The sequence below is a fragment of the Populus trichocarpa genome, chromosome 5 (assembly GCF_000002775.5).
Source record: "Populus trichocarpa isolate Nisqually-1 chromosome 5, P.trichocarpa_v4.1, whole genome shotgun sequence".
Classification (NCBI taxonomy): Eukaryota; Viridiplantae; Streptophyta; class Magnoliopsida; order Malpighiales; family Salicaceae; genus Populus; species Populus trichocarpa.
In genome coordinates this window covers 11,620,549-11,634,937 of record NC_037289.2, presented here as the reverse complement: position 1 = coordinate 11,634,937, position 14,389 = coordinate 11,620,549, and the positions used below count along the sequence as shown (strand labels likewise).

At 34.2% G+C, this 14,389-nt stretch overlaps 1 protein-coding gene and 1 pseudogene across 5 annotated transcripts; both read right to left on the bottom strand.

The window, feature by feature from the left end:
* Positions 1–395: 395 nt before the first annotated feature.
* Positions 396–1,466, bottom strand: LOC127905336 (L10-interacting MYB domain-containing protein-like; annotated as a pseudogene).
* A 3,389-nt stretch (positions 1,467–4,855) lies between these two features.
* LOC112327474 (probable receptor-like protein kinase At5g24010) lies at positions 4,856–13,361 on the bottom strand. Of its 5 annotated transcripts, none has more exons than XM_052452655.1 (2): positions 11,201–13,361; positions 4,856–5,420 (listed from the first exon to the last, which is right to left on the bottom strand). In XM_052452655.1, exons 1-2 carry the CDS (start codon positions 13,359–13,361, stop codon positions 5,146–5,148), a joined length of 2,436 nt encoding a protein of 811 aa, XP_052308615.1. In that variant the 3' UTR covers positions 4,856–5,145. The 5 variants fall into 5 exon arrangements, with proteins under 5 accessions (XP_052308615.1, XP_052308617.1, XP_052308616.1 ...); XM_052452657.1 differs by having other exon boundaries at positions 4,856–5,636; positions 11,417–13,361; XM_052452656.1 differs by having other exon boundaries at positions 4,856–6,647; positions 12,428–13,361.
* Positions 13,362–14,389: the final 1,028 nt, after the last annotated feature.

Genomic DNA, 14,389 nt, shown 5'->3' with positions numbered 1-14,389 from the left:
ACCTAAACCTAACATTCAAAGTTAAGTATCCAAACATTTGAATTGTAATAATAGGAACCAAAATTTTGGTTTCCATGTATGAAGCCAAAGTTTTGTAACAAGTAACCACACATTTAAAGTCTATATTTAGAAGTCATGAAATTTCAACCCAACAACAATATTCAGTGATACATAATGTCAACACATACATGGTAATGGTGTTCCAAGCACTTGGTTACAGAAATACACAAATACGTAGCCAACTTCACATATTTCCAGCAACAATTGCAGCACGGGAAGTCTGAAAAAAATAGTGGAAAAGATTTCAGACAATTGAAAATGTTATTGGAATATAGTATTCAACATAAATGAAAAGACATGAATAGGTTAATAAGTTAAAACTTGACCTTGTCCATTTAAGTTTTTCTTTGTTGTTCAAACATTATTTACAGCCATGATATTTTTCTATCAATAGAACCCATTGCAACCGACATCTCCCTCTTGCTCCTCACACAAAATAATTTAGTTGCAAAGGTATACAATGCACTACCAAAGTTAACTTCATCAATAGAATGCAGTTCTTCCATTACCTCTTCAATGCTACAACCTTTTTTTTTTTTTTTTATCTCTAGAAGGAGTTGTGCTCTCTCTAGTCATAAGAAAGACTCAATAAGTTGATCCAGACATGCGAATAATTGTGCTCCCATTCCAGTTCCTTTTTTTTTCCAGCATTGAGGTGTAGTATTATGTGAACCCTTTCTCTTTGCACTACTTGGGTTGCTGCTACTGTTTGCGACATTGCTTCCACCAACCATATTGCTAACATCATGTATGAAATCAGGGATTGCATCCTCTTCAGATTCGCCACTTCCTTCTTCTATATTAGTTTCCTTATTGTTTGTATTTCTCATTCCAGCAGCCTCATTATCTTCATCTGATAACAGTCCTTATGAGGAAGTCCAAGCATATTCTTCCATGGCCATTATGTTACTAAACATGATGTCGTACTTGGCACACAACGAGGGCTTGATGTCAACATGCCTAAACTTCTTTGCTCCTCTCATTTCCTGTGTAATGAAAGCTGGATGTACTTAACAATGATAATAGATTAATAAATAATACAACAAGACAAATAATTTTGTGAGGCTATTGATAATGAAAACTAACCTGAATTTTTTCTTTCCACCATTCATCAGTTGATGAGATGGTCCCAAGTTCAGTAGACCAACCAACTCCAGTTTCAGTTATTAATTTTTTCCATGCCCTCCAATCCTTTTTAATCCCATCCCATTTGTTTTTAAGTTGAGCTTTTATTAATGAAAGTCTTGTTTGCTCTTTGAATGACTGTATGACAAATTTTCAGCCAGCTTTGTCGAAATGGGTGTTTAGTCTCATGCCTCTCTCAATAGCTTTAATGCCAATGTCACAAACATGTGAAACATTGCCTTGGTCCAAGAAGCTTTATCATGCGTGTCAGACCCATCCATTGCTTAATGGTTGACAATGCAAGAAAAAATGAAACAAACAATTAACTATATAAAGAAAAGATTGAATGATGATAAGGGCTAAAATAAGATATTAACAGAATAGGAAATTACATTTCCAGCAAAAGGTCATCCAAAGAGCCTAACAAGAGATTGAATGTTGATAATGGATGAAAAAATAAACTAACAATTAACTATATCAACTTAATTGTTGACAATGCAAGAAAAAAATGAAACAAACAATTAACTATATAAACAAAAGATTCAATGCTAATAAGGGCTAAAATAAGATACTAACAGAACAGGAAATTACATGTCCAGCAAAAGGTCAACCAAAAAAACTAACAAGAGATTGAATGTTGACAAGGGATGAAAACATAAACTAACAATTAACTATATCAACATAATGGTTGACAATGCAAGAATAAATGAAACAAACAATTAACTATATAAACAAAAGATTGAATGCTGATAAGGGCTAAAATAAGATACTAACAGAACCTGAAATAACATTTCCAGCAAAAGGTCAACTAAAGAAACTAACAAGACATTGAATGTTGACAAGGGATGAAAAAAGAAACTATATTAGCTTTAACATCTATAGTTGACATGCAATTAACTAGTTCAACAAAAGATTGAATGATGTCAAGTGTGAACTAAGAAACTCGATCAGCTTTACCATACACAATATAAAAAGTTAAAGCTTAACGACATTTGCCTTATAATTATCAAATAACATAAATGTTGACAACAATGTAATGAAATTCTTCGACATTTTACCATTGAAGTTGGTGTATTCCATTATAAAACTAACAGGCAATTATATTTGTCAAATTAATCCACAATGATTGCTCAACTATTTCTTGACAGGGGAAACAACATCTAAAACTACCCACGGATAACTCAAACCTTTAAATGTGTTTCATCAATTATCAGGGGATTTTCTAATTAGCAAAGGAAATTAGTATTTTAATTTACGTTTATTTATTTGTTAGCAATCATCAGCAAACAACAACTACTACTAATTTCTGATGACTTGCAAACTATTAATGGTTAACAGTGCAACGAGTACTTTGCCTTCGGCCTCAATTAGTTTAACATAGCAAGAGCGAAAACATAAATAATTGAAGATACATAGAGGGATAAGATAGAGATCTGAAAACAATTAGCAATAATCACTATCCAGATTAAAAAAAACAAGTGATTTACAAAAAGGAATAAACAGATCTAGGTTTGGAGGAAGGAACAAAAATTAACTTAACAATACTATACGAGCAGACCAGTGAATTAAGCAAACTAACCCGTTGGAAATTGCAGCTTTGGTGTCTGAATGAAGACCTTATGGATTTCTATTTTGGGGTTCTTGATTACAGTAATAAGGGTTGCTCTTGTTCTTCTTTTTCTGTTGTTAAGGAGAAATCAATAACTACTGAATGGGAAGAAAGAGACGTTGTGATGGTCATTATTATGGGTTGTGCAGCAGTAATGGTTTACTGTAGAGTTGTTTTGCACAGTTAAGGTTGATAAGAGAAATGAATGCAAATTGAAAAACAGACGAGCAGAGAAAAAGAGAAGAGGATGCTTTGGTAAATTTCCAAAGCCTTTTTTGATCTAGAAAGTTCAACCTGTGGTTGAACTTGCAAAAAGCAGTATTTTACTGCTTTTCCATAATTGAGGTCCTGCCTCAGATAAATGGTGGGGCCTACAATTTGAGTCAATATATTGAATGATGGAATTGCTAAAAAAATATCAATATAAAAAATATTTAAAAAAACTTGAGTCAACCGGATTAACCTCCCAAACCCGCGACATGAGTCATAAGATCGAGATAACCTCATAGAAAGTAAACTGAAATAAATCATGAAGCCTAATTTCTAATTATTAGCTTGGTGTCGATTTGGGAGTGAATTTTTAACTGTGTTTTTTTAGTTTTTTTAATGATTTCATATATTAAAATTAAAAATATAAAAAAAATTAAAATATATTATTTTAATACATTTCCAACAAAAATATAATTTTAAAAAATATACTAGCACACAACACAAAACTTTTATAATCATTCCCTGTTCAATGTTCTAGTAATCTATCCCCCACTCGAGGCTTCACTTTTGCGCACTTAAAGACTTAATTAAAACTTGTCCCTATAAATTATCATAATCAATTGATTAGTTTATGTAGTTTGAAAAAAAAAATACCTTATTCCTAATATATATAAAATAACAACGAATATGAAGGTGGTGTTTGTCATTGTTATAATGGTTGTTTTTTAAAGTACTTTTCACTTGAAAATACATTAAATAATATTTTTAAAAAATATATTTTTGACATTAGCATGTTAAAATGATCTAAAAACACAACAAAAATTAATATGAAACAAAACAAAACAAAAATTCAATTTTTTTTAAAACGTGCAGCGTGACCGCGTAAACGAACACACTCGAAATTGACCAAACAAAACGAAGATATTAATAGATTCAAAATTGTAAGGACTACTCTTTAGATGAGGTTTATAAAGACAACTTTTTTTTTTTTAAATAAGAATACATGACTTTCATGAATGAGAAAGGAGGTTTTGTACGATCTATCTTAGTAGTTGAGAAAATAGGAGGTATCTTTATTGTTATGTCTTTCAAACGAACTAGTAAAAGACTATATTGTTGATTTACGCTATATTGCGGGTTGGATCAAGTTTTTTTTAACATAAAAAGAAACATTTAGATATTGCATGTTTTTCTAATAGAAAAAAAATAAATTGTGTGAAGATTGAATCAATGTGACCTAATCTACTTGAAGGGTCCATAAGCAACTCTGGCTTCTAGTAAAATCAAAGTTTGACTCATAAAAATTCAAGATAAAATCTTTTTTATAAAAATATTGAAACGATAACATATTAAATCAAGTTGGATTAACTTGCTAAATTTATGATGTGAATCATAAGACCATGATAATATAATGTAAAGCAAATCAAAACAAATTATGAAACTCAATTCCCAATCAACCTAATGTTAAAGAATGAAATTGAAAAATTAATTATTAAAAAAAATAAAAAACAACATGAGTTAACTTATTAAACTAAGATAACCTCATAGAAAAAAAAAATAACTTAAGTCAACCTGGCTTTTTAGAGATTAGGTTAGTTGGATCAATTAGAATTTCTAAATACCATGTTAACTGAGTCAACTAGGTTTTTTGAAAATTGTACACCCTTTCTAATACTTGTTCCTAAAGGGAGAACAAAATCTTAGGATGGAGTGCTTGAATAAGAGTGATGACCCATCAAGTTTTGAACATGTCATTTTTAATACCTAGAATTGAGCCTATGATTCGAACTAGGATTTCCCCCATCTATCTCCGGGATATTGTGGACTAATCTACCATGCATTTCCAGTACATTGAGCATCCAATCAAACTTTATTATTATTTATATTTTACAGATATGGATCCAATGGATGGACATTAGCATCCAGAAACTCATTTATCAAGCTATCTACCCTAATCTCTTTGTTGAATAGGCGCTTCCAACCCCGAGAATTACTAAGGCATTTGGTGTGATTGGCAAAGCTTCTAAATGTTCTTGCTGTTATTTAGAACTTCTTATCTACCAACATGAATTATCAATTGGTTGCTGGAGGTATTGAGAGCTCATTCCAGACCAGTGAGGATCATCTGGAATCGTTAATTCTTAATTGGGATACATTGCTGTTGTATCTGAGTAATCATCAATTGGGAACATATTAGAACTCATATTCTGCATAACTGGGAGTGCCGAATCTGATGAAACACCTGTTGTGGTGTTGTCCTCATGTGCCTCTCTATGCACTGCAGTCTGTTGAAGCTGCATTGCGTATTCTAAATCCCAGCACACATCAATCATATTAGGCCTGTCTGCTCCTTGTGGCTTCAAACACTTCTCAACTATTTCACCAAATTTTCTCAGCGAATTAGGGTTGATGCGACCTGCCAATAGAGGATCAATAATCCTTTCAAGCTGCCCTTTCTTTTGCCAAAACATCCCCCATTCAACTAGGTTTATTTCTTCCCTCTGCTGTGAGTTTACAACAGGGGGGCGAGCACAAAGCACTTCAAGAAGAACCACACCAAAAGAGTACACATCTGATTTATTGGTTAACTGAAAAGTTCTGAAATATTCAGGGTCAAGATAACCAAAAGTACCTTTAAAACCCATGCTTATATGGTCCGGATCAGGCATTCCTTGTTGAGAAAGACCGAAATCAGCTACTTTGGCCACGTAATGTTCATCAAGTAAGATGTTTGTAGACTTAACATCACGGTGAAAGATTCCTCCATCTGGACCAGTGTGGAGGTAATGAAGACCTTTTGCTGAGCCAATGCAGATTTCGAGCCTTTGTTTCCAAGTCAATTCAGTTTTTGCAGATGGATTCTTTAAGCACTCCATCCTACTATATAAATGGTCGCTCAAAGTCCCCTTTTCAATGAATTCAAAAACCAATATCATCTCCGATCCTTCATCGCAGTAGCCAACCAAGGAAACAAGATGCCGATGTTGAATCTTTGAGAGGACCATGACCTCAGTTCGGAACTCTGGAAGACCCTGGCCATGACTTGAATCGCTTCGTTTCACAGCCACCTTCATACCAGTCTCAAGAGTTCCTTTATAAACTTTGCCAAACCCACCCTCACCAATCAACAACTTTGGATTGAAATTATGAGTCGCAGCCAGTATTTCAGCTACAGACATCTTCAGTTTGAGGTTTAAATTAGTAAAGTTGGAGGAGGCATTTTCAGTTTTTTCAGTTATCCAACTGGGAGACCTCCCTTTTCCATAAAGAAACTCAGCTTTTACGGGCTTTGGTCGCTTTAATCTCAAACATAATGAGAATAATAAAATCAAAACCAAGACTAGAGCCACACCTCCAGCTGAACCAATTATGAGAGCTAGATGGTTTTTTGACTCATGTTCATCAACAGGCACTACAATTATCGTGTTCCCCACAAACTCCATGATCTCCAATCCATTCAGAAAAGCAACTTTCGGAATAGAATTATTTCCTGGGGCTATACTAAAACTCATATATCCGGAATCATCAGAAGGAACCACAAAATCGAGGAAAAATGGAGATGCCATTTCACTAAACCCACCAGAATTAGGATCGATCACTTGACTCAAATTGGTAGATAAATTGAGATCAAATTTCACAGTACCTGGTGACTCACTGATAAAGTCACAAAAGTGCAGACGAACAAGATGCCTAGCTTTCTTACTCACGTTAAAACGCCAAGCTATATTTGGAAAATTGGATGCCCCTTTATTATCTACTCTCGCTTCTTTGTAAGTTTTGTACACAGAATCAGGGGCAATTTCTTGGACAATCAACCCTTGACTGGCCTCATGAAGTTCACCACGAAAAATACGGTTTGCACCCGAACCCCCGAAAGTTAGATAATCATCATCTGGTACCCAATTCCTCCACAGGGTATCGTTAACTTCTGGACCTCCAACATTGATCCTATAAAGTGTCCTAAGAAGTCCATCTTCGGTCCGTAAAGGAGGAGTTGTTGAATTATCCAAGAAGAAATTTGGTGGGAGAAGAAAGGCTTCTATGGCATTCACGAAAGCATAAGATGTTTTTTCAGCTGGTTTAAAGTAGATTTTGAATTTTCCTGCAGCAATCGTGAGAAAGAACTCCTTGATCACTGGGAACTCAGTAGTACTGTTCGGGACTCTAAAATCTGTTAAAAGTGAAAAATTTGAAGCAGACACATCGAACAAAGCATCAGCAAGATGAGTCCCTTTGAAGCTGAATGGAAAGAAATGAAGGCGGACAAGGTAGGAACCATTTTGAGTGATATCAAGCATATACGGGGTTAATTTCGTATAGATTCTGGCTGTATGATATAGGAGTGATATGCCGGGTAAGGGGTTTTCATTTTGGATAGATTTGCTTTTTCCTACAGAGAAGGAAGAGTTAGAATTCTCATCACCAACAAAAGTCCGCGGGTAACCGTCAAGATCATCGACATCGGTGCCTGATCCGCAGTTCATGAAGTACTTAACCGATGGATTGTAAGATACTGAGGATGAAAGAAGAAGAAGAGATTGAAGAAGAAAGAGAGGATGAAGAGTGAACTCCATAGAAATTGGATGAGGATATTGGATGCTTTTTCTTTGAATGGAGGAAAGGTTGTCAGGAGCGGAAGATATGAGGGAGTACTGGCAAGTTTGAAATTTCAGAGGAAGACTTGTTGACTTGTATCTGTTACTCTCTGTGAAGAGCAGTTTTTATCGCCAACAATAAGAGATTAGCCAATTGAATGAAGGAGAAGAAAAGTCACATTCTTTGATTTTGGCCAAATACAACTACTTGCAAGCGCTTCTATTTCACTTGCAAGCACAGAGGCATTATCACAACCAAAAAGTATAGAATCTCATTGACTGTTCTCATTCCTTGCTTGACCCAGTTTGCGAGTGTCTTTCTAACTATGCTTGATCAATTAATTTGTCCCTGTCGTTATAGAATCTTTTAAAAACAAACTAACAAATACATGAAGAAACAATAATTGACCGTTCTCGTTGACTGTTCTCATTCCTTGCTTCTTACGGTTTGGCACTAATTTTCTAATTTTGTTTGTACATGTTTTAAAAGTATATTTATTTTATAAAAATATAAAATTAATATTTTTATTTTAATTATCTTGATATGTTAAATTAAAAATATAAAATATTACTTTCTGATAAAAAACACTTTGCACACCAATGTCATGGACATTGCTCTAGTAAAAGACACCAATATCTAGTACATATCCAACAAAACCATGGACATTCGTTATTCAATGTTCTAGTAATCTATCCCCCACTCCAGCCTTTTCTTTTGCGAACATATTTTCAAGACTTAATTAAAACTTGTCCTGATAAAAGAAACATTTATTGCTAATATTTTTCTAATTAAAAAAAATTAAACTGTGTGAAGATTAACTCGATATGACATGATCTACTTAATAAATTCAAAACAACTTGATTAAAGAATGAAGATGGAAAAAATTTAGGCATGATCCGTCCATGATAGATGGGCATGATCCAAGTTATTATAGGAGTTATTAAAGGAAGTAATTGTTTTCTCTAATTATATATAAATGGACACAACTCATATGAAAAAGCAAGTTTTTCATTTGTTGAATAATCATTCTCTATTTCTCTTCTCTCATCTTGGATTCTCTACATTATTTTGACAAGATTTATAAAGACGTTCGTACTGTGGAATATCACTTTAATTCTAGTAATTAAAATGGCACTGAAGTAATCGGGATACGAAAACGAATTTTCATAAGTAAGTTTTCCTTTCTAATCTATATTGGTATCAGAGCCATGATTTTAATATTTTTTTTATTCAGTACATCTGTTATTATATAAATGTTAGATGTAAATTCATGTTAAAAGAATTCTTTCATTGAGTCTTGAATTTACAAAATTTTATGAAGTAACTGAGTTATGATTTTATCTTTTCTATCATTAATTAGAAAAGGCTTTCTGTATGGTAGTTGTATAATTATTATGTAACAAAAAAAGAAAAAAAGAACAATTACCAATTAATCGTGTGAATTGGTAATGGAAACTGCCATTTGGCAGTTGAAAAAAAACCTCCAAAAGAACACATCTTTAAAAGATGTGTAACTGCCCTTTGGCAGTTAAAATAATAATAATAAGGCAATTAATATTAATTTATTGTTAATATAAATTGTTTAATTGTGGTGTTAATTTATTCATTATTAAAATAAATTCCTTAATTTTCGTGTGAATTTTTTTAACATATATGATGATACATGCCTTCATTAAATATTAAGTATAATATTTATGTGCTTTTTAAATATTTTGTTGTAGTGGATAAGCAATAATATATTGATCATTTATTGAGTTATGCTTTTAATTATGTTCATAAAATTCAAGAGCATATTGATTATATGTATCATTAAATGAGTAGACTAACATATTTGGTTGGGCTATAATTTACATTACAAAATGCTAATGCTTCAGTATATTGAGAAAATTTAAATAAAAAAGGTTTAGTTTATACCAAATAAGGAAATGTTTATCATTTTCAAGACAATATTGGACTACCTGTAATATACTAGATGAGTTTACTATTTGTATAAACTTAATTATAATGAAGTTTAAGGAAAATTGCATTGGATTTAGGCCTTTTTAACAAAAAAATAACTAGGTTAAGAAGTTGAAGAAGAAACATTGCATTGGTCATGACACCTATAAAACATGTTCTATATAGATCTTAGGGGACCTTTTGATTCTTAGATTTGTTCGGTTGTATGATGGATATAACTTTGAAGGATGTGTTTTGTATGTAACAAAGTATATTGAAGAAGATGATAAATACAAGTGCTTAGAGAATGAGAATATTTATTTATGCAAGGAATGAAAAAATTAAATTTTACCTAGTGTTTCATGTGCCTTTTTAAACCCGTGAAACACACTAATCTACATGATAAATGGGGCATGTATGGAAAAACACTATTTGACCTAGTTCAAAGGCAATTATTTGAGTTAATTAACCCTATTAGTTGATGGTTATATTGTTTATTAAAAACAATATGGTGTTAAATGGGTCATACTCTAGTATTGATATGCTTTAATATTGTTCTATAGACCTAACTATGGTAAGAAGGGTCTCATTAACATTTAGTGCTAAGTACCAACAACTTAAAGGGTAGGTAAAGAAATAAGGGTCGGCTAATTCTATCTGGGTGTGCAAACATTAGATTCAAATTTGTCCATTTTAGAGACACCATAAGCTCAAATGGTGGTTTACATGTAGTGAGTTAGTTAGTTAGACCAATTTAAAGATCGTGTCAATTGAATCAACTCAATTTCTTGAAAATTAGGTAAATCTGATTAACTAAAATTTCTAAAGTTCATGTTAACTGAGTCAACTGGTTTCTTGAAAATTATGCATCCTTTCTGATACTTGTTCCTGAAAAGAAAAGGTAATTCTTAGGATGCATTGTTTGAATAAGAGTGGTGGCCTATCAAGTTTTGAGCAGGTTATCTTGATTTGCCTGACCTCATATTTAATATCTAAAATTGAGCCCATAATTGAAACAAATTTACCATGAATTTTGAGTACATTAAGCATCCAATCAAACTTTATTATTATTTATATTTAACAGATATGCATCCAAGGGATGAACATTAGCATCTAAAATCTGTCAACCTATCCACCTCAATCACTCTTTGTTGAACAGGCACTTCCAACCCAGAGAATTACAAAGGCATTTGGTGTGATCGACAAAGCTTGTGAACGTACTTGCTGTTATTTAGAACTTCTCATCTGACAACATGAATTAACTAGAGCATATACTCAAATGACTTCAAAGTCCATTCGTTGCTGCAGAAATTTGATATAATAATAAGAGGCACTGAGAGCTCATTCCTGACCCGTGGGGATCATCTAGAATCGTTAATTCTTAATTGGGATACATTACAGTATCTGTTGTATCTGAGAAATCATCAACTGGGAACATATTAGAACTCATGTTCTGCATAAGTGGGAGTGCTGAATCTGATGAAACACCTGTTGTGGTGGTGTCCTCATGTGCCTCTCTATGCACTGCAGTCTGTTGAAGCTGCATTGCGTATTCTAAATCCCAGCACACATCAATCATATTAGGCCTGTCTGCTCCTTGTGGCTTCAAACACTTCTCAGCTATTTCACCAAATTTTCTTAGCGAATTAGGGTTGATGTGACCTGCCAGTAGAGGATCGATAATCTTTTCAAGCTGCCCTTCCTTTTGCCAAAACATCCCCCATTCAGCTAAGTTTATTTCTTCCTTCTGCTGTGAGTCTACAACAGGGAGTCGAGCACAAAGCACTTCAAGAAGAACCACACCAAAAGAATACACATCTGATTTATTGGTTAACTGAAAAGTTCTGAGATATTCAGGGTCAAGATAACCAAAAGTACCTTTAAAACCCATGCTTATATGGTCCGGATCAGGCATTCCTTGTTGAGAAAGACCGAAATCAGCTACTTTGGCCACGTAATGTTCATCAAGTAAGATGTTTGTAGACTTAACATCACGGTGAAAGATTCCTCCATCTGGACCAGTATGGAGGTAATGGAGACCTTTTGCTGAGCCAATACAGATTTCAAGCCTTTGTTTCCAATTCAATTCAGTTTTTGCAGATGGATTCTTTGAGCACTCCTTCGTGCTGTATAAGTGGTCTCTCAAAGTCCCCTTTTCCAAGAATTCAAAAACCAATATCATCTCCGATCCTTCATCGCAGTAGCCAACCAAGGAAACAAGATGCCGATGTTGAATCTTTGAAAGGACCATGACCTCAGTTCGGAACTCTGGAAGACCCTGGCCATGACTTGAATCGCTTCGTTTCACAGCCACCTTCATACCAGTCTCAAGAGTTCCTTTATAAACTTTGCCAAACCCACCCTCACCAATCAACAACTTTGGATTGAAATTATGAGTCGCAGCCAGTATTTCAGCTAAAGACATCTTCAGTTTGAGGTTTAAATTAGTAAAGTTGGAGGAGGCATTTTCAGTTTTTTCAGTTATCCAACTGGGAGACCTCCCTTTTCCATAAAGAAACTCAGCTTTTACGGGCTTTGGTCGCTTTAATCTCAAACATAATGAGAATAATAAAATCAAAACCAAGACTAGAGTCCCACCTCCAGCTGAACCAATTGTGCGAGCTAGATGCTTTTTTGGCTCATGTTCATCAACAGGCACTACAATTGTCGTGTTCCCCACAAACTCCATGATCTCCAGTCCATTCAGAAAAGCAACTTTCTTAATAGAATTATTTCCTGGGGCTATCCTAAAACTCATATATCCGGAATCATCAGAAGGAACCACAAAATCGTAGAAAAATGGAGATGCCATTTCACTAACCCCATTAGGATTAGGATCGATCTCATGACTGAAATTGGTAGATATATAGAGATCAAATTTCACAGTACCTGGTGAATCACTGAAAAAGTCACAAAAGTGCAGACGAACAAGATGCCTAGCTTTCTTGCTCACGTTAAAACGCCAAGTTATATTTGGAAAATTGGATGCCCCTTTATTATCTACACTCGCTTCTTTGTAAGTTTTGTACACAGAATCAGGGGCGATTTCTTGGACAATCAACCCTTGACTGGCCTCATGAAGTTCACCACCAAAAATACGGTTTGCACCCGAACCCCCGAAAGTTAGATAATCATCATCTGGTACCCAATTCCTCCACAGGGTATCGTTAACTTCTGGACCTCCAACATTGATCCTATAAAGTGTCCTAAGAAGTCCATCTTCGGTCCGTAAAGGAGGAGTTGCAGAGGCATTATCCAAGAAGAAATTTGGTGGGAGAAGAAAGGCTTCTATGGCATTCACGAAAGCATAAGATGTTTCTTCAGCTGGTTTAAAGTAGATTTTGAATTTTCCTGCAGCAATCGTGAGAAAGAACTCCTTGATCACTGGGAACTCAGTAGTACTGTTCGGGACTCTAAAATCTGTTAAAAGTGAAAAATTTGAAGCAGACACATCGAACAAAGCATCAGCAAGATGAGTCCTTTTGAAGCTGAATGGAAAGAAATGAAGGCGGACAAGGTAGGAACCATTTTGAGTGATATCAAGCATATACGGGGTTAATTTCGTATAGATTCTGGCTGTATGATATAGGAGTGATATGCCGGGTAAAGGGTTTTCATTTTGGATAGATTTGCTTTTTCCTACAGAGAAGGAAGAGTTAGAATTGTCATCACCAACAAAAGTCCGCGGGTAACCGTCAAGATCATCGACATCGGTGCCTGATCCGCAGTTCATGAAGTACTTAACCGGAGGATTGTAAGATACTGAGGATGAAAGAAGAGAAAGAAGAAGAAGAAGAAAGAGTGGATGAAGAGAGAACTCCATAGAAATTGGATGAGGATATTTGATGCTTTTTCTTTGAATGGAGGAAAGGGTGTCAGGAGCGGAGGATATGAGGGAGTACTGGCAAGTTTGAAATTTCAGAGGAAGACTTGTTGACTTGTATCTGTCACTCTCTGTACAGGTGTTGACAAGAGCAGTTTTTATGGCCAACGAAAAGAGATTAACCAATTGACTGAAGGAGAAGAAAAGTCACATTCTTTCACAACCAAAAAGTATAGAATCTCGATGACTGTTCTCATTCATTGCTTGACCCAGTTTGCGAGTGTCTTTCTAACTATGTTTGATCATTTAATTTGTCCCTGTCGTTGTAGAATCTTTGAAAAACAAACTGACAAATAAATGAAGAAACAATAATTGACCGTTCTCATTGACTGTTCTCATTCCTTGCTTCTTACGGTTTGGGACTCATTTTCTAATTTTGTCTGGACATGTTTTAAAAAGTACGAGATGACTTGCCCGCGTGCTGCCGCGGGCTTATAAAATAAATACACTTGATAGTGTTATAATTATGAACCAGCGCTAAATAAGTAATAGAAATTAAAGGTATGATGGAGCAAATATTTCATGACGGAAAAAAAAAAGTTGTGTTGGTGATCAAAAACTTAGAGACTGAACAAAATGATTTGTAGCAATCTACAGTGTTTTGTGAGGAAAGATACAGTGTTTTCGCCACATAATTTAGCTTTTCAGTTAACAAAAAGCAAAAAAAAATACAAAGCTAAATTCTCTACCAACTTAATATTAAAAAAAACCAACAAAGATAATTTTGGAAGGAAAAAAACCCATGAGAAAAAATGTTGCAGTAATTGACAATGTTTTGTGAGGAAAATTATAGCGTATTTCCCAATAAAATAAACTAAAAAACTATTTAGAGAAATATTGTAGCAATCCATAGTGTTTTGTGAGAAAAACTACAACGCTTTTCTCATATGATTTAGCTTTATTGTAATTATAATTCTTAACCAACTCAATATTAAAAAAAAAATCGACAAAGATAATTTTGGAAAAAA